The 21,292-nt window shown below is 42.6% G+C and overlaps 1 protein-coding gene across 3 annotated transcripts in view; it reads right to left on the bottom strand.

Moving 5' to 3' along the window:
- Positions 1–21,292, bottom strand: part of Kat7 (lysine acetyltransferase 7) — a 36,295-nt gene that overhangs the window by 5,379 nt on the left and 9,624 nt on the right. For 2 of the 3 annotated variants that reach the window (XM_021176310.2, XM_021176312.2), the window contains exons 4-12: positions 20,031–20,270; positions 15,257–15,339; positions 12,213–12,302; positions 10,506–10,604; positions 7,033–7,143; positions 4,775–4,966; positions 2,411–2,500; positions 2,073–2,213; positions 964–1,057 (exon numbers count right to left, since the gene is read on the bottom strand). In XM_021176310.2, the coding sequence (XP_021031969.1) occupies positions 964–1,057; positions 2,073–2,213; positions 2,411–2,500; positions 4,775–4,966; positions 7,033–7,143; positions 10,506–10,604; positions 12,213–12,302; positions 15,257–15,339; positions 20,031–20,270 (1,140 nt within the window). The remainder of the gene's footprint in view (positions 1–963; positions 1,058–2,072; positions 2,214–2,410; positions 2,501–4,774; positions 4,967–7,032; positions 7,144–10,505; positions 10,605–12,212; positions 12,303–15,256; positions 15,340–20,030; positions 20,271–21,292) is intronic. The other variant, XM_021176311.2, reaches the window with a different exon arrangement.

A 21,292-nucleotide genomic window follows, 5' to 3' on the forward strand; every position in this document is an offset into this window, starting at 1 on the left:
TGTGAGCCACCATGTGGTTGCTGGGATTTGAACTCTGGACCTTCGGAAGAGCAGTCGGGTGCTCTTACCCACTGAGCCATCTCACCAGCCCACTTTTCTGTATTTCTGTTGATTCAAAGATACTGTCTGACAGCCCACAGCATTGTAATTCATGTCTGCATCGAACTTATTAGCACAATGCTTATAGTCATTTTAAATCAACAGTTTAAGGCAATGACTCTCAACCTTCCTAATGCTGTAACCCTTTAGTCCTCAAGTTGTGGCGACCCCCAACCGTAAAATTATGTTTTCTCTTTTGCTACTTTGTAACAGTAATTTTGCCACTATTATGAATCATAGTGGATATGCTGGATGTCTGTCTGGCATGTGACCCCAACAGGTTGCGACCCATAGGTTGAAAACCAATGGTTTAAGGTTCTTGCCATCAAGCTGATGATTTTAGTTCAAGCCCAGGACCTACACAGAGAACCTCCTGCATGTTGTCCTCTGACCTCCACATGCACCCATCAAACTAACAAACAAATGTAGTAAGAACCACCCTCACCCAACGAACCTGAGTTACACATCAGAGGGTAGACAAATTCAAATCCGATCGATACCCTTGAGTAATGAAGAATGACTATAACACCCAAGCCTTAACCAGGTACGTGGGTTACCTCCACAAGTGCTTACATAAGTAAGACCCCAAGCATCAAAGCAAGGCTTTATTTAAGCCACAGGCATGCATCTGCATTACCTCAGTCTCAAATGGGATAATCCAGCATGGCTGTATTGTTCCCTGCCATCTCCTACTAATTCACTAGCGACTCATTTCCCCACTTTATTCATTCACTAACTAGCTGTGATTACATGTTAGGAACTGTTAAGAGCAGAGGACACAAGTGAGCAACCCCAACCCCCAGGCCCCAACCCCAACCCTCAGGGCCAGGGCCCGAGGAGCCGATGCTCGGCAACACCACTTACTGAAATCGATCAGCATCTTCCCATAGCCCTGTCGCATGTACTGAGGCATGGTGAGGATGCACGAGACATTATAGTTGAGAAATGAATTCTTCTCCTAAAAATCAAGAACAGAACAGCAGATAAAGAGGTACAGCATGCCTATTATTAAAAACAAACAACAAACCAAAACCAACAACAAAAAAACCTGAATTCCCCTGGAAGGTCAAAATACAACCAAATCACATTATTTTGACTAATTATAAAATATCCAGAATAAGCCAATTCTGGGGGGTAGGCAGGGTCAAGAGGAAACAGGAACCGACTACCAGTGTTTCTTTTTAAGAACCGTGAGGAATGCACTAGTCACACACTCTGTCAATACACTGGAAGCCGCTTGCCTGGAGAGCTAAAGTGATAACTATATGGTACATTGTATTCTGTTTTAATTAAGTTGTCACATTACATTTAAAGCTCATAACTATAGCTGTGGTGGCCTTTTAATCCCAACACCAAGGAGGCAAAAGCAAGTGGATCTCTCTAAGTTTTAGGCCAGCCAGAACTAATTGGGAGACCCTACCTCAACAGAATGAAAGAAAACCATAAGCTAGATTTGGTCTTGCATCTTTTAAAACAAAGGGACTAGCTGTGACAGAATGAACCCAGCTAGAGAACAAGCAACCAGAATATGTTCATGGTTTTAAACTAACAAGGAGGAAGGCAAAGCCACAAGTACTGGCTTGACTATAAGATGTGTTTTAAATTCATAGAAAGGTCCACGCCAGTAATTAATAGCTTCAACCCACAAGCACAGAAGCCAGAACCTTCTAGTAACAGTATCAGCTAGGTGTCCCAGCTCATGGCTGTAATCCCAGGACTTTGGAGGTTAAGGCAGGAAGACTGTCCTGGATTTGGCGCCAGTCTAGGCTGCACAGGACCCCAGGTCAGCCTAGATAACAGAGAAGATCCTGAACTGAATACTGTCATGAAGCTGCCTATGATACAAGTTTGCCTTTCTTACTTTGCTTATGGGAAGGCTATCACTGTCCTCGGCTTCCTCATCAGAGATCTAACGCCAATACCCACAATGCTGCTGTGGTTGTTAAGCTTCTAAATCACCAGATCCTGCTCACCTTAGAAAAATATCCAATCAGATGACAGCCAGTATTGTCCGCTTCTGTCATAACGTAGAACAGGAAAGGTTCTACATCATAGTATAGCGTCTTATGGTCCAGAAAAAGCTTTGCCAAAAGGCAGAGGTTTTGGCAGTAGATCTGGAAGCAGAAAGAGTGTTTGTATGGAGGCCAGTGACTTCTGAACTCACCCAAACCAAAGTCTAGAAAGAATGAGCATACCAATACTGTCCAGGAAATAGAACTAATTCCTATCTCCCTCACAACTGTTTGTGAAGGCAATCATTCCTATGGGACCCCATCGATGCATCTCTTTCTCTCCAGTCACCACTCTTTACCTTGTTCTTCTTGCCATCTACTTCAAACACAGAGATGGAGCCTTTGCGATAAATCTCATCACCAGGGGGGTGTTTCCACACACACTTGGCCTACAAGAGAATGGAGTTCACATGAAGCAGTAAGATTTTCCTTCCACCCTGTTTCATTGGGAAATGTGGCTGAGTTAATGGACAGCTGAATACATTTGAGGACAGTGAAATCAATTGTTTTCAGAAAAGTTAAAGCTTTCTTAAGCGGTTGCATATATCTAAGGATATATATGGCTGTTTGGCTCAAGTTTTCTGGATTATTTTTGGCATTATCTCAGCCCAAGATATTAAATCACATACTACGTAAAAGCTAGATAAATAAGAATATCCTTTCTTACAATAAAACACCACATGCCAACAGGAAGTTCTTAAGCAGCTTAGTGTTGCTAAGTGTGTTGTGGTCACCTTTGCCAATCACTTCCTATTGCCATCCTACCGTCATCATGGGATCACCATGATCACCATGAGCCACTCACTGTCTGCCCACCTCCCGCCATATGTCAGATACAGAGAAAATCCTTCTATGGCTCCTTTTAAAAGGAAGGAGGCCTGGCTGAGCAGCAGGAAGCTGAAAGGCACTTAGTTCCAAATTCTTTTCCTTATTCTCACCGTGAAAATAATTCACGGTGTTAAGATGCGCCCAGCATCTTAGGCAGCAGTCCAAGTTCTCTGCCACTGAATTAAGCCCTGGCCCTGTAATCGAGAAGTCGCAGCAGGTACAGGTGTTTGTTGCCAAGCCTGATGCCTCACATTGAATTCTGGGAGCCTCCACAGGAGAAGAGAACTGACTGACTTCCACAATGTTCTCTCATCTTCACACATGTGCTACGGTGTGACACTCACACACATACATACACAAAGTTTACACTGACATATACAGAAAATGTCTGTCTTTAAAAAAGATTTATTTATTTATTTATTTATTTAATGTATATGAGTACACTGTAGTTGTCTTCAGACACACCAGAAGAGGGCGTCAGATCACAATGCCATGGTTGTGAGCCACCATGTAGTTGCTGGGAACTGAACTCAAGACCTTTGGAAGAGCAGTCAGTGCTCTTAATCATTGAGCCATCTCTCCAGCCCAGGAAATTTCTTATTAAACGATTTACTACATCTTTTGACAACTCAAACATAAAGTTTCACTGGACATAGTGGTTGGTTACACATTGGTCACGTGACCACCCAAGAGAGGCAAGAAAACAACTACCTATTTGAAACAAACAAAAATCACATACACACCCTCTAAGAATTCTATTTCAGGTTTAGGATTATAGCTCAGTGGTTTAATTCATACCCAGCAAGTATTAGGGAGTGTTCCCTGCTTAGCTGGGAGTTGAGGGGACCTGGGGGAGGCGGGGAACAGCATGCAAGGCATGATGTCATGTTCTAATTTTCACAGGTAATTAAAAACATGGATTAACTGCAATTGCTTCAAAGTTCCATCTGTATTCCTATCTTCTCCCATTATTCCTGCTGGTTCTGTCCACGATAACCAAACTAATGCAACAACTATTTGTTTAAAACATTAGCCAAGCCAAAGAAGCCATTTCAGTGATTACCCCTGAAGCAATGGGGAGGAGAAGCCTGCATTTCCCCAAACTTGACTTCTATACTCACAGAAGTCACCAGACTCCGGTATGTACATCCTTTCCTATTTTAATACACAGGATGTTAAAAAATGCAAACTGAGCCGGGCGTGGTGGCGCACGCCTTTAATCCCAGCACTCGGGAGGCAGAGGCAGGCGGATTTCTGAGTTTGAGGCCAGCCTGGTCTACACGAGGCCAGCCTGGTCTACAAAGTGAGCTCCAGGACAGCCAGGGCTATACAGAGAAACCCTGTCTCGAAAAACCAAAAAAAAAAAAAATGCAAACTGTTATCTTCATCATCCATTAAAGGTGGATATCCTATACAACATGCATTCATTCAAGACAGACACCCACCATCTTATATATAAGCCACTCCCTGTCCTATGTAATAAAATGTGTTCTCATTGAGTTTGGTACAAACACAAACTTTAGGGAGAGGTAATTCATATGTTGAAGAAGAAACAGAAGACAGAAAACAAGAACAAGAAGGAAAAAAAAAGAGATGTTCGTGGACAGGATGTAGTTAAGATGCTACGGAGCCCTGTTTCTGGCAGAGGGTTAACCCAGAAATGTGACTTTCAGTTCCTTAAGTCTCCACCCCACTGCTGTGGACACTTGGGAGATCTTTTGGATGTTTTTTTTTCTCTTTTTTTTCTCTTTTTTTCTTTTGGATGTTTATGTTACCTCTAGAACATGGGAAACTGTGTAACATCACCCTGGTGAGCTGAACTCAAGCAGACATACCATGTGTCGGCGGAGGATTGTCTGGCTCTTCATGTACTTTAAGCAGAATTCACACATGTAGAGACGTCCCAGCCGCGCATATTCTTCAGGATAGGGAGAGTGGTACCAAGTATCCAGTTCATAGCGGCCAAAAGCAATTGTTTTAATCATGTTGCTTCCCTCTGTGATTTGGCCTTGAAGCCTTAACTTCTCCTATTGGCAAAAAGAAACCAAAACAAATAAGGACTAGAAGACTTTATCTTTGGTTTTAAAATTAGACTTTTATCTACATGATGTTTTGTTTGTGTATAAGCACGGGTGCAAGCATGCATGTGTCTATAGCTCACATGCATGCCTAGTGCCTGCAGAGGTCAGAAGAGGACATCAGATATCCCGAAACTGAAGTTATAGGTAGCTGTGAGCCACCACATGGGTGCTGGGAACTGAATGTAGTTTCTTTGCAAAAACAGCAAATGCTTTTAACTGCTGAGTTATCTTCAGCCCTTATTACCTTTATTCTTAAAAACTATGAGGCCAGTAACTAAGCTATAAAAATACTTAGCTAGATTTGGCCTCTATCCATATATGGCTACTAAGGCATTATTTGAGCATGGAAAATCAGGCAGGTTCACAGAAAATTTGCCAGCTGTACTGCCCAGGTATCTTTTAAAGATTTATTTATTCATTTTATATGTATAAATATGAGTATACTGTAGCTGTCTTCAGACACACCAGAAGAGGGCATCAGATCCCATTACAGATGGTTGGGAGCTACCATGTGGTAGCTGGGAATTGAACTCAGGACCTCTGGAAGAGCAGTCAGTGCTTGTTTAACTGCTGAGCATCTCTCCAGCCCCTTATCTTTTCTTAACTGAACCTCAAGTGAGGATGTACTGAGGATGACCTTGAACTCCTGAATCCTCTGTCTTCATTTCCAGACACTGTGGTCGGTCACAGGTCTGAGCCGACACAGCACATTTATGTGGTGTTGGGCATGGAACCCAGGGTATCCTGGATCCCACAGAACACACTACCAAAAGAGCTATAGTCCCAGCCCATTTCTGTTTTTGTTTTTAATCTTTTAAATTAATTTTTATAGTGTATATGTCTAGACAAGCAGAGGTCAGAGGACAGCTTGTGGGGAGGCTCTTCAGGCTTGCACTCTGGGCTGTTGATGGCTGCCCTCCTGGCCCTCCTCCCTGAGCTCACTAGGGCTGGGATTACATGTGCACGACAGGCAATTGCTGCAGTACCCAGCTGGAGAGAGGACTGGGGCCAGCCGGAGGCAATCATCTTCTTGACGGAAAAGAAAGCAGGAGGTGGCAACCAATAAATATTCCAGACCACAGCAGCCAAACCCTGCCTCCTGCAACCCATATAATAAAAGGAAGGAGGGGAAAGGATAATGAGAGGGGGCAGTGGGATGTAAAGTGAATAAGTAAAAATAAATCAATTAAAAAAAAAGAAGAAGAAAGGCGGGGAGGAAATGAAATTAACACTACAAACTAAATTTCCCTGAGCACATTTGCTTTATCATAGGTGAAATCAGTTGCTAGAACCGTTTTTCTAGGCCACAGGAATTGTATCAAAAATCAAATAAGACAGTGGTGGCGCACGCCTTTAGTCCCAGCACTTGGGAGGCAGAGGCAGGCAGATCTCTGAGTTCGAGGCCAGCCTGGTCTACAAAGTGAGTTCCAGGACAGCCAGGGCTACACAGAGAAACCCTGTCTCGAAAAACCAAAAAACAAAACAAACAAACAAAAAAATCAAACAAAGAAGAGCGTTTCTGCCTAGATCTCATGCACCCATGATCCCAGTCTCAAACTTGCTTGGGCAATAAGATGAGAGTCTCTTGTCAAAAATCAATAAATTCAACAACATATCTGGTTGTCGTCTTCACCATTTTTCTTTGCTATCATTTACATGCTTTTAGGGTGAATGTATTGAAATGGAAAAGAAACCCTACAAAGAGGACAGTGCTGAAGCCCCCAAGTTAGGGTTCTCAGATTGTACAGTTTACCTAACAGAAATAAAAGGCACCTAAAACTAAGTTTTAAGCGCCTCCACCCCAACCTCAAGCCAAACTGGGTCTTCCAGTTGAGGGAAACAGAGAGGGGAAGGCTGAGAAGAGAGTGGTGATGTGCTCTCCATGGAAAAGAGAAGACTACCTCTAAAGACAGCCAGAGATGTCGTCAGACTGGCTGCTAATCACTTTTCTTGGCAGTTCTAAAGGTTTTTCACAAGGGTACTCCCCTCACCTCGGGGGTTTTGACACTCACCAAATCCTCAGAAGCCCGGGCTTGTGCTCTTCGGAAAAGATCTAAGTCATATTCACTTGTCAGGTTTTCCAAGAGAGGCTCCCGGGTGTTCCCATAGGTCTGTCTGTGTTCCTAGAAAAAAAAAACAACCAGGGGTTATACTGTCTGTGTGGAACTTGGTTTATTTCACACCAATGGAAGCCAAGCTGAACCAGATGCTTGCTACTTACAAAGTATATATCACTGGGTTTGGGGGACTGAGGTCAGGCAAACTGGTAACCCCCATGTGGCACAATAGATCCTAGAATCCTAGAGATGGCCAGCTCGAGTGGGGCAAGCATGGCTCTGGCAGGCCTTGTCCTTCTCCCCCATTCCCTCTGCCTTGCTAAAAACCATTAGATTACATTTCTAAAGCTAGCTACCAAGGTCTATTCCCTAATTTGGCCACTTCTTCCTCCTGAGGCTGACTACCAAAGTCTGGCTATCAATGTATTATAAGTCCAGCAATCAAAAGCCCCCTTCGGTTCACCTAATTATGACCCCCTTTGATTTACCCAATTTTAATGCCCAGTCAAAATATACTGCATCCTAGCCCATTCTAACACAGCCCCGCCTTGTTCTCTTAAAATTACACCTACCTAGACTTCTGCTGAGTTAGAAAGCGGTCATTTTAATGTTTATTCCCCGACTAATAAAAGATATCTCTGTGAAAACAAGTGTCTGGGTGGGTTTGTGCCTAATCCTGGTTGCTCTGCATGTGGCATGTATGTGGTCTTCTTCACTGACGACACTGACGACAAAGCAGGTACTGGAAGCACTAGTGCTTGAAGACGCTGCCTGGGAGCAAACTCTGGAAGTGGGCCCCTGGAAACTGCTCCTTACATTACTTCACTGACTGCCCAACTTGTAAAGTCAAGTCAAGTGCACAGGGAAAGCAGCTCCTGAGATATTTACCAACTGTTAAACATCAGGGAAAATTAAAAATAATTAAGAACATAAAAGGAATTCAGTTTTAAATTAACTTTCAAACCTTACCAAGCTGGTTACTACTAAGTCCCCTTTCCCAGGGAAGGGGGAGGAGGAGGAGGAGGAGTTGTTATGAGGCATAGAAGACTTGTCCCAGGAAGAACATTCTATACGCTAACACACACATCAGCATCTAAAGAAAACACCCACCCTATAAACATTTTTTTTTTTTTTTTTTTTTTTTTTTTTTTTTGTTGTTTTTTTTTTTTTTGGTTTTTCCAGACAGGGTTTCTCTGTAGCCCTGGCTGTCCTGAAACTCACTTTGTAGACCAGGCTGACCTCGAACTCAGAAATCTGACTACCTCTACATCCCAAGTGCAGGGATTAAAGGCGTGCGCCACCACGCCCGGCCCAATAAACATTTCTTATGGCTGATATGGTTCAATCTGTTGTAGCTCTTTTTGAAATTTAGTTTCTGTGACTTAAGGTTTAGGTTCTAGATATTACTGACTACTTCTGGGTTTGAAAATAACAATGCCCCTTCCCCTTTCTCTAACTTTGAGAAAGGATCTCCTGTAGCCCTCTGCCTCCACTTGCCAATGCTGGGATTAGAGGCATGCCTGAAACCACGGTGCTGGACAATCAAACTCAACAAACACATCCTGCACAGAGGCAAACACTCAACCAATGCAATCATTTCTCCAGACCCAAAACCAAACCCAACTAGCCAGGGCTGGTGTCACACCCCTGTAATTCCAACACTTGGGGGTGTAGAATCAGCTTAAGGACATCCCTAGCCATATATTAGCAAGCTCAAGGCCAACCGCTACCATATGAGACCCTATTTCAAAAGGCAAAATGTGGGCTGGAGAGCTGGCTCAGTGGTTAAGAACACTAACTGCTCTTCTGAAGGTCCTGAGTTCAAATCCCAGCAACCACATGGTGGCTCACAACCATCTGTAGTGGGATCTGATGCCCTCTTCTGGTGTGTCTGAGGACAACTACAGTGTACTTAAAGTGTACTTACATATAATAATAAATAAATCTTTAAAAAAAAAAAAGGCAAAATGTAAGCAACAAGAAAAATTTCTATCTAGCGCTTTTTAAATTAGCAAAGACCCAAATAGCCAGGCAGTGATGGCACACGCCTTTAATCCTAGTACTTGGGAGGCAGAGGCAGGTGGATTTCTGAGTTTGAGGCCAGCCTGGTCTACAGAGTGAGTTCCAGGACAGCCAGGGCTACACAGAGAAACCCTGTCTTGAAAACCCTTTCTTGAAAAAGAAAAAAAACATGTCCTTTTTTTTCATGACAGGGTCTAATTCTGTAGTCCAGATGGCTTAGGTTTCCTACTTTGTGGCTCAAGCTGGCCTTAAATTCCTGGCCTCCCTGCAGGTGTGAGTCACCAGTTCTGACTTTACTTTTTCTGTTTTATTTTTGAAACAGGGCTTTGCAATGCTGCCCAGGGTGGCCTCCAGGCACAGAGCACCATGTCTGGCTACGTCTCAGTAGGAAACATGTACTAATGCACTTCTAGTAAAAGTAATTATTTACATAAGAAGCTGACTTTATGCAGAAAAGGTTTGAGGAGTGTAACATAAGGACAGTAATTCAAGATCTTTAAATGAGAAGACAGACAAATAGGTGGTGTGATGTAGTGAAGAAAATGACAAATGATGATTCTTATAAAAAAATATATGTGCACTGGTGTTTTGTCTGCATGTATATCTATGTGTGTCAGATCCCCTGGAACTGGCGTTAAAGACAGTTGTGAGCTGCCATTGAACCTGGGTCCCCAAGAAAAGCAGCCAATATTAACTTCTGAGCCATCTCTCCACCTTCCCAAAAAGGCAACTTATGTAGTTAAAATAAAAAGCTAAAAACTTGATAAAATTCTAGTTTTGGCTATTTTAAGGTAGATTAATCTTATCTTCTGTATTCTATTCCTAACTTTTCCTTATTATTATGAAATGTATTATTATATTCAAAGTTAGTTCTCGGATGTTCATCTATATCCTGAGCCCCTGAATGTCTTATCTTATGCAGCCATTTCTAATGCCATCAGTATTTGTTCTAATAGCAAATCTGTCTCCCTGCCCCAGTACTGCAGATTGAACCTAGCTCCTTTGCACATGCTACTACTGATGCATATGACTGGGAGTTTATTTCTCCTTTGGGAACAGAGTCCTGCTACGTTGCCGAGGCTGACCTGGACAGCACTAGGTAGTCTGGTAGGTCTGGAGTTCACCATCCTCTTGCCTTAGCCTTCAGAGAAGCAGAGATTACAGAGCAGCACCATCAGGCCCCTTAAAGTCATTATTTAAAATGATAGTGAAGGGATTCTACCAACTGCGCTGCATCCCTAGACCTAGAGGATGGAAGTCTACTCCAGCTGTGGGAGGGTGCTAGGCGACTGAAGAGAGCCCCACAGTTCACTGGATGCTCTCCTGAGTAAACAGCTATGATCTGACAGCAGAAGCTCAGATCTGAGTCACAGTCAGGGGGAGTTCAGTCTTGGATTTTTCCTTACCATGTATTTCTCCTTCTGCTCTTTGCTCAGTCCAGAATTTCTTTTCTTCCTGAGTTCAGCCACCTTTTCCTTATACCGCAGCTGTCTCTCTGTTGGTGCCTGAAAGAGAAACACAACTGAGCATCTAGCTAGAAAACTCATCACGTTTCAAAATACCAACTGTTTAAACTTTTTTTAAAAAGACACGCTCTCCTATAACCCAAGCTGGCCTCAAACCTGGAACTTCTGATCTTGCTTCTACCTCCCAAGTGTTGAGATTACGAATCCAAACTGCCATCTCTTTTTTTAAAGATAAACAGAGAAAGAGAACGGGTCTTCTCTACATAGCCCTGGCTGACAATCCCCCTTTCTTAGTCTCTAGAATGATAGAATTATAAGCATGGGCTACCATACTGAGCGTAACAGTACAGAAACAGTGCAGCCACACATCCAAACCAGTTCTTACTGCCCTTTCAGGAATGTGGACTTATTTTTATCAATATGAAAGAGCAAAAGTCATAATGGAGGAGGGAGGAGCATTGTGACTCTTGTTTATAATCCCAACAGAAGCAGAAGAATGGCTATAAATCCCAGGCCAGACCTTTAAGGGCTGTATAACAAGATTCCCATTTAAAAAAAAAATTGGTGGGTGGTGGTGGCATATGACTTTAATCCCAATACTCGGGAGGCAGAGGCAGGTGGATCTCTGGTCTCAGTGAGTTCCAGGATAGCCAGGGCTACACAGAGAAACCCTGTCTCCAAAAACAAACAAACAAAAAAGCATCAATTACACTCTGCTTTTGCCTGTCAAGCACCGAGGTTATGGATTTACTATACATGCGTTAGATGACTCCCCGGACAGGTGGGAATTATCCACTCCTTCATATTAACAAAGAAATATAGTTTACCAGCTGGCTGCCCCAGGACAACACAGCTAATAGATTCAGATTCGGCTCTCAAGGCAACCTTACCACTGTGTCTCCTCTGCTAGTCACCTATAATCTAACTGTAGAAACAGATATTTTGACGATGAGCTATGACTAAAGGCCGACATCTGGGGAAAACTACATGAGAAGAATACATACAAAAGATTTACTAACTGTGGGAGAAGGTCTTGGAAGAATACCTGTAAGAGCTTAAGACTCGCTCAAGGTCTCGAAGGATATATATGTAATCTCTTCTTGGTAATGATACAGAGTTCTCAGAAAGATCAAAGCCATTTAGAAAGAAGCAAGGAGTTAAGTGCAATCTATGCAGGCTCAAAGTTCAGAGAGGATGCTTAGGACAGAGCAAGGATGCTTTGCAAATCACAGAAAGGCAGAAGTAGAAACTGGCCCAGCTGACAAGTGTCAATACTGAGGAAATGCAACTGATGATACTGAAAATACAAAGCCAGCAAAGTCAAAGGTGCTCGAAAGCCAACACAACAGGTTAGAATAAGGATGCCAAATGAGGAAACAGAAGCGCAATGGAACCTTTCAAAATAACCAAAACATTTTATACTATTGCTTACTACTGCTATGATTATCACAAATAAATGTCTGCTTTATGAAAAATTACAAGTTGAAAACCCAAACATGATTTCAAGTTGATATCTGGAAGACCAGTGGTTTTGGTTTGTCCTGGAAACAAAAGGCATGGACTTGCCTATGAAGACAGTTATGGGACAAAGGAGATTCACAAGGCAGACCTCAAACTGGCTGGCCAGAGCTGTCACAAGGCCCATACCTGGTGCCTGGTTGCATGCCTGTTGTTGTCATCTTGCCTGTGGGACAGCATCCTTTCTTCTATCTGCTTATCCCGGCTCTGTGCTCTCACCTGCAACCATCAACAATGTCAATAAATCCACCTGCTTCTAAGACTACATTTACTTAAAGCAAAAGAATTTTTGATAATCCCCTGTAGTTGCACTATACTTTGAATGTAAAAGTGTTCTTGCTATTGATCATTGCTATCTTATCTCTATTAGAAAAAAATGAGGCAAGCCCCACACAGTGCTATCTCGGCCACTAAATATCAAAGAACTGAAATGATCACAGCTAATGTTGTAAAGCTGAGACTTTTGCTAAGAATGTTGACTCTGGCCTGGAATTCTACTACGCTGACAGGAAACTAAAGAAACACAAAGAGTAAGGAAAGGAAGTATGAAGAAAACATCAGGAAAACTCTGGGCTCAGGATGGGCACAGTGACATCTGCCTGAAGTCCTCATTAGTATCCAGGATAAGGCAGCTTAAGAGTTCAAGACCAGCCTATGCAGCCAGGGAGACAAAATCCTGCCTAGAGGGCTGGGAAAGGGAAGGGGATGAGGAAAACCTCACTTCAAGTCTACATGGAAATATAATTGTAGACACAAGACCACAGAGAAAGCACACTGCTCTCCTCAGTGTCACTTCCCCTTCTGGGAACTGACACCCCGCATCTGTCAGCCTCCTGGGTTGCATCACTGAGCAGGCTCAAGTGGAATAACCAATAGATCTCCCATGTCTGCTACACTCAGCATCTTTCCACTACCATCTCAACAGGTGAGCATTTAAAAACTTGGATGGAATCCTTCATTTCTTTTTCTCCCATCTCCTACTAGCTTCCTCTCCTTCAGAACATATCCCGAATTTAATCTTATCTTCGACATTTTACCAATACCACACTGGTCTAAGCTATCATTTACTGTAAGAACTTCTAAGCACGTTTCCAATGCACCTATCCGGTGTCATCTCTTTCTCCTGCAGTTGTTCTCTACAAGTTAAATCGTTGTTGCTTCAGACACATTCTTCTTCTGTCTGCACCCTCTAAATGCCTCCAACTGCCATCAGAATAACACATAGTCCTGTGCTGAACATTCTGATCCTTCATGATCTCAATTCTCCTCCTTCATTTCCCATCATGCTCCAATCATACAACCTACCTTCAAACCCTGTCATCCCCAGCTCACGGCCATGGCACTTGCCATTCTGTCTCCTTTAGCTCTCCCCACTCGAGTCTTTATCCACTGCTACTATGACACCGTAAACATCTAAATCCTATGTCAATCTCATATGGCTTTCTCGACCTCCTCTAGCAAAAGCAGTATGTTAGCCTCCCTTTGAGCACAGTCCCTCTCTTTCTCTATTGGTTTTTCATGGTGTCTATCACTACATAAACGGATATTAATGTACAGGTTTCCCGTGGGAATGTAAACTCCTTGGTTGCAGGTGTCTTTTATCTTTTGATTTGTATCTTAGTCACTGAATCCCAAATTTGCTATCCACAAAAAGTTGCATGCATCCACAAAAAAATGTAAGACAATCGAAAGGTTTACTGGGAAATGTGAGAGCAATTATTCACACACAGTAAGTGTAGAACTGAAGAACTTCCTTAGGCTAGGGAGGCAGCTAGCTTGTCTCAGGCTCTGATCTCTAGTGCTTTCCTGCAAGCACATGGCCCAGTAGTAAAGCACAGCTGACACCAGTCTCACTTCCCCATACAGGGCAGAAATAAAACTTTACAACAGAAATGCCTTCTTTATTCACAATTCTTTTCCCCTGGTCTGAAATTTCTCAAACTGCTTAAGGTACTTAAGGTATAGACGTTGCTTCAGGCCATGATTCAAGAAGACTGATGCAAAGCAAAGCACTATCAGATGTTTAGAGACAAGCGGTAGAGGAGCATTCTGAAACCACTGTCACAATAACCGTCACAGTTATTTTTCAGGGGAAGAAGTCCAAGTGTTCGGTCAACGTCTGAATCAGGTGCTAACAGTCATGCTTGCACTCATCTAGCTTAAGACAGTAAAAAGACAACAGGAAGAGCTGACACAGAAGGCAAGCTGTCTCATACACAAAGACCTGGAATGAAGACAAAAAGCAGGGTCTTTGGCAGAAAAATACATGTAAGCATTTCACGTTTATTTGGTGAAAATTTAAACGTGTGAAGAAACAGTCTCCCAGCCCCACCCAGAGACCTTGTATATTAGAACAAGTTCCTGAAGCCAGGAGAACAGGAAATTGAATTCTTTTCCAAATGAGACTTGCTCATACAAGCATAAACCTGTGACCCAGGCCTTGGGAGCAAAAGAACAACAAAAAAAGCAAGTAACACTTTGGTGCAGTCAAAGCATTTAGTTTGGATAACTTGTCCAAAGACTACCTGAGTCTATTTAATTACTATTTGCAATTCTCGCTTCCCCATAATTACCTGGGATTCCATCCTTGGTAGCAGTAACCTACACAGGAATGCACAAAAGAGGACCCGAAGCTCTGGTCTCAAACACATCATCCAAGTCCCAAAGGTTATTTAGGAAAATTAAAAGAACTAGCCAAGAACAGATGTGACTGACAGAAATCAAGAGGAACAGGATATGCAGAAACAAACAAGAGGGACATCAGAAAATTATGAAAAAGCAAAACAACTTCATGGATTTGTTAAAAGTGAGCCTGAGGTGGAGCAGTAGGCTCAACTATCTACGCACATTCTGAAAGGATGCACCCTGGCAGGATATAACGTCAGTCACCAAGGAAATGAATGCAACAGTGGAGAAAATCGCGATACTCTAAAGATAAATCTCCCTACTAACTCCTCCCCAACACTCGTTACACAGTACAATCCTTTTATTTGTTCATGGAGTTAAAAAGCCAAACCAAACCAAACCAAACCCTTCTTTCCACTGCTTCCTCCACTGACATGTAAGAACAAGACCTTGTTCCCCAGGTTCACTGCTGCACCCAGAGTGCTTAGCAAAGTGCGGGTCACGTAGCAAGCACTTGAGTATACCCTGAATGAAGGAGCACACGTTACCTTGCACTCGTCGGCTGAGAGGTTATGGTAGAGCGGGCATCCTGAGATGGAGAAATGTCTCTCGTGCTTTCCTGTAAGATGTCCTGTTAAAGGAGGGGAAACTTAATTTCCAGGAAGAACATGCACACCTAGGAAGTGAGATTTTGACAAGTCTGCTTTTACCATTGCATTTTATTAAACAAATGTTTCCAAATGGAGCTGCCATGAAGATCACGACGTGTACCTTCATGCACTATTTTCCTCCAGAGCAGGCAATCTGAGATGTACTCAGGTTTACTTTTTGAGGCAGGGCCTAACTGTGACGCTCTGGCTGGCTTGGAACTCACTATGCAGACAAAACTGGCCTCTGCCTCCTGAGTGCTGGGATTAAAGGTGTATGATACCTCTGTCTGGCTAACAAAGGGGTTTAATACTAATACCATCCTCTGAGATAAAGGCCAGCCTGGTCTACAGAGCAAGTTCCAGGACAGCCAATGCTACATAAAGAAATTCTATCTCCAAAACCAAAAAACAAACAAAGACCTTTGTTAAGTTAATCCAGTTTAAGGACACTACTCTTTCCCACTATGCAAAACGATCACACATTTAACTCCTTTTAATAATCAAAAGAAATTCATTACAAACAACAACAAGGGGCTGGCGAGATGGCTCAGTGGTTAAGAGCACCGACTGCTCTTCTGGAGGTCCCAAGTTCAAATCCCAGCAACCACATGGTGGCTCACAACCATCCATAACGAAATCTGATGCCCTCTTCTGGAGTATCTGAACACAGCTACAGTGTACTTACATATAATAAATAAATAAATCTTTTAAAAAAAAACAACAACAACAAAAAAACCCCAACCATTTTTATAATATAGAAACATATTTTGATAATTTTGAGCAAGATTCAACATGCTATGTTTTCAGGTTTATTTTATTTATATAAGTAAATAAATTTTATTTATATAAGTATATAAGTATAGCTGTCTTCAGACACTATACTAAAGAGTGAATCTGATCCCATTACAGATGGTTGTGAGCCACCATGTGGTTGCTGGGAATTGAACTCAGGACCTCTGGAAGAGCAGACAGTGCTCTAAACCACTGAGCCATCTCTCCAGCCCCATTGTTTTGTTTTTGAAGACAGGGTTTCTTTTTATTCTTTTTCTTTTTTTCTTTTCCTTGGGAAAGGTTTATTTTGTACTTACTTTTCTAATACAATTTTACTTTCAAATAATTTCAGGCTTATGGAAAAATTATACTTTTTAAACAGAGACTTCCCATATAACTTTCCTGGTGATAACATCTTTTTTTCCTCCAATTTTTTATTAGGTATTTACTTCATTTACATTTCAAATGCTATCCCGAAAGTCCCCTATACCCCCCCCCGCCCCCCGAGATAGGGTTTCTCTGTTTAACTTTGGCATCCTGGAACTTGCTCTATAGACCAAGCTATCCTCAAACTCAGAGTCCACGTGACTCTGCCTCAAGCACTGGGATTAAAGGTGTGCACCAATTCTGCCTGGCTCAACACACTTTTTTTTTTTTAATTTTTTATTTACTATAAGAATTCTCGGCTGCATATACATCCACATGTCAGAAGAGGGCATCAGATTCCCTTATAGATGGTTGTGATCCACCATGTGGTTGCTGGGAATTGAACTCAGGAACACCTGGTAGAGCAGTCAGTGCTCTTAATCGCAGAGCCTTCTCTCCAGCCTGAAGGATAAATATTTAAAGATCTGTACTTCTGCAGCCAAACTCTAAGATAAGGCCATCAGCATAAGGCCTAAGGAAAACACTAGGGATGACACAGGAAGCTTGCTCCAACTAAAGAACAGTCTTTCCTCTCTCCCTTCTTTCCTTAAAAAAAAAAAAAAAAAAAAATTGGCAAATGGAAATGGAACCTGGGGCTTGAGCCATGCTAGACAAGCAATGTACTACAGAGCCACATCTCTGTCCATTCTAAGTTTTTCTCTCCCTTCCTTCCTTCCTTCCTTCCTTCCTTCCTTCCTTCCTTCCTTCCTTCCTAGGACAGGGTTTCACTACACAGACTTGGCTGTCCTGGAACTCACTCTGTAGACCATGCTGGCAGCTCTGTCTGCCTATGCCTCCCAAGTGCTGCAATTAAAGGCATGTTCTACTGCCATCCGGCTACAGGTCCTATCATCATTGTCATTATTTCTTAGTATTACTGTTATTATTGTCATTACTAATATGTGTATGCTAAAGAGGACATTTGGAAATCGATTCTTGCCTTCTACCCCTCTTTGTTTGTTTGTAATTTATTAAAATTTATTACAAAGAATCTGCATGCAAAACAAAACAAAGCAAAGCCCATACAGGGACTAAGCAGCCATGTCAAATGAATCTCTGTGCAGTTAGAATAACTAACTAACCTGAAGCTGTGCGACTTCACACTGAGTTTTACACTTTCACTATCAGATATATACACAAGTCTTCAGACAAACAAACAAAAAGCCCCACAATTAAAACTAGAAAATTAGCTTTGTACTTCCTTCATGGCTTACATGTCCATTACTTGCATTCCGTTCTTTACATAGGATTTACCCTTTCTTGTTCTCCTTTCTACACATCATTTTGTGCCCATATGTACATTTGACTACATGTGCAGTGTGTGTAAGATCTGCAGATGTGCTTCTTTTGTTCTGTTTTTTCTTTTGCCTCCCACCTTGTTGAGACAGGATCTCTCGTTTCCGGCGCTGTGTAGCAGTACTCCTGGCTCTGCTGGCTTCCACCAGTAAGTCTATTTCTGCCTATTTCAGAGTAGTGGGAACTTTACAGATACTCTTATAAGGGTTCCATTATCAGGTCTGCTTGTAAGGCTAGCACTTTTACCCACAGACCTGGCTTCCTGGCCCCTTAAGCAGTATCCACCTATCCATCCATCCAATTTATCTTTCTTTCTTTCTTTCTTTCTTTCTATCTATCTATCTATCTATCTATCTATCTATCTATCTATCTATCCATCTATCTATCTATCTATCTATCTATCCATCTATCTATCTATCTATCACCCTATCTATCTATCTATCCATCTATCTATCTATCACCCTGGTCTCACTATGTATGTAGCGCTGGCTGTCCTAGACCTCAAGTCTGGCAACATGAGATTGACCCCTACAACCCACATAAAAGGTGAAGAGAAGAATCACCTCCAAAAGAGTGTCCTCCACACGCCTGCTGCAACAAGGGCCCCCATCACACATACACAATAAACACACGGAAACCTTACAAATACAGAAAACTGGCCGGGTGTGGTGGGGCACGCCTTAATCCCAGCACTTGGGATTAAAGTTGCTATGTGCAAGCACAATTCATGTATTTGTGATCACACTGATACAAACCTACTATGCTGACTATATAAAAATGCAGGACATACCACTCTACACAGCAATAGTGACTGACAATATAAGCAACCATGTTGATTGGTTTAGGGAATTTGTTCTATTTTTCATTGTTTTTCTATTTACATGGAGACAGGCTCACTAGACAGTCCAGACTGGCCTTGAACTCAAAATCCTTCTACATAGACCTAAGTGTGAAAATTAATGGCACTTGCCACCACGCCCTGCTCAACATTACTTCAAATCCTTCTATTTAACAATAAAGTTCAGAGTAAATAGCATCCAAGTTACACAAGCAACTGTCACATACATTGTGAGTTTACCAAGTCTCTAAAAAGCACCCTCTTCTCTTGTTCCTGACTTATCTCAGGTTGCTTTGCTCACTGGGGTGTAGGAGCAATAGGCTGCCATATACAAACACACACACAAACCCCCAACAGCCCAAGTGTATAGAAGGCTATATCATCTCCGATTGTCAAAGTACACGCTCTCAAAACATGTCCTTGCTATTAAGCAACAGGAGGCCAATTCTTAGAGAAAACTGTTGGGTGATCACACCCCGAGTAGAAAGTGCTGTCACTGCTGTGGAAGCCTGCTCTCAGAGACTGCATGCTTTACAAACTCAAGGCTGTGGCTGTTTAGCAAGTCTACTGGCACCCATTTCCCAACTGCTCCTACATTAGCATCTTTAACAAAACATTTTAAAAAGAATTTACCTTTAAAAAATACACAACGCTACCGGCATACTTTATAAGTATAAAGACAAGTTTTATATGCACTGGGAAACAAAAAAATTCATACGGAAAGGCATCTTTATCTATCAGCCAGCTCCTTCAGACAAAAGCAACGCAAAGGCTCAACAGCTACACCTCAGCTTCCTCAAGCAGCACAAAGAAGCTTCACATCCCTGTGGGAACCACGAAGGTGACTCATTAGAAGTTAGTCTTGAGAAGACAAGCTACTCATCAGAGACGAGGTTCCCTACTTCTCCTAACTACACACACAGCTGTAGGGATTAGATGCTCCCAGTCATCTAAGGTCTGGCCTCATGCAAACTCTCATTTACAGCCTCTTAAGAATTCTGTTTTCCTTGTCTCCTGAACAGCAGTGGCCTCGCAGCCATTATCAGGCATTATCTTATACTCTATCAGTACCTATAAGCACCAACCACCCGCCACAGGATGAGGCATTCCAGAGAGAACTTGTTTTCCAGTTTTGTTCCTGCTTAGGAAAGGAGGGAATTTTTCACTGGGAATAGCATGTTGAAAAAAGTGAGTGGCTCATCACTGTTACATTTCCTGCAACCAGATCTGTTATTATTCACAGACACTAGGCCAAGAACAGCTCTTGTTCACGGTTGCTCTGAGTTCACAACCCCACAGCAGTCTGGGCCACAGACGGTCATGAAGCTGAGGCACACTCACCCAGAGAGTTGCAGCCTGGCGTAGGACACTTCATGTTGAAATTGTAGCTTTCGTGAAATCGACGTCGCTTGGGGCGGTGAGAGAGATCACTGCCTGAGTCCTTCAGGGACATGTCCTTGGCAATGCTCTCATCATGAGACACGTTGGGGCTGGAGATGTCTATGTCAGACTCAGAAGAAGGTGCATTTCCGGTTGGAGTTCGAGGTGGTGACTCATCATGATCAGCTGTATTTTTAGTTTCTACAGAAAAAGCAATTGGGAGAACTGGTGAGTGGGCCCCTCTAGTTCAAGATCCGCTAGGTAAGAAGACTTGGTGGGCTTTGCAGTTCTCTTCCTAGTGTCATGAGCCCAAACTCTCCATGTAGCTAGGAATGACCTTGAATACGTGATCATCCGGCCTCTCCTGCCCTAGTGCTGAGTTTATAGGCATGTACCACCATGCCTAGCTTTATGCAGTGCTATGGAACAAAATCAGGGGCTCGTGCATGCGATGCCAGCAGTCTACAAGCAAGCTACATCTACAGTCTTTCAAGACCTAACGAGTAATTTTTAGCTACTTATCTGCTACAAGACATTGAAGACACTTTGGTATAACTTCTGATTGAATCTAAATCTGAAGTTCAAGTACTATATGTTACCTCTCCATATTTGTCCTAAGCTCTTAATCCTGAGTAATCAAAATCAAGTATAAAGTCTGAAAAATAACTTCAAAAGGAGCCAAATATGACAAAACTGTGTTCTCACCATCGCAAGTGGTGGTTTTTTTTTTTTTTGTTTTTTTTGTTTTTCCAGACAAGGTTTCTCTGCGTAGCCCTGGCTATCCTGGAACTCACAAATCCGCCTGTCTCTGCCTCCCGAGTGCTGGGATTAAAGGCATGCGCCACCACGCCCGGCCGCAGGTGGTGTTTAATAGTGAAATTTAAAACTAATGTTAAAAATTCACCAAAAATGTAATATCTTCTTTATTGAAAAAGTAAGTAAGTAAATAATGAGCCCATTTTTCTTTCCTTGAGACTCACAGGGCAGAAAAATCACTGAGCTGGGTGCGGTGGTGTGCGCTCTTAATCCCAGCCCTGAAGAGGCAGAGGCAAGTGTTCTCTAGGCCAGCCTGGATGGCTACCTAGAAACCAAGCCTCAAAACCAACCCCAATTAAGAAAGGAAGAAGAAAGCCGGGCGTGGTGGCGCATGCCTTTAATCCCAGCACTCGGGAGGCAGAGGCAGGCGGATTTCTGAGTTCGAGGCCAGCCTGGTCTACAAAGTG

The sequence above is a fragment of the Mus caroli genome, chromosome 11, assembly GCF_900094665.2.
Source record: "Mus caroli chromosome 11, CAROLI_EIJ_v1.1, whole genome shotgun sequence".
In the NCBI taxonomy this organism is placed as follows: Eukaryota; Metazoa; Chordata; class Mammalia; order Rodentia; family Muridae; genus Mus; species Mus caroli.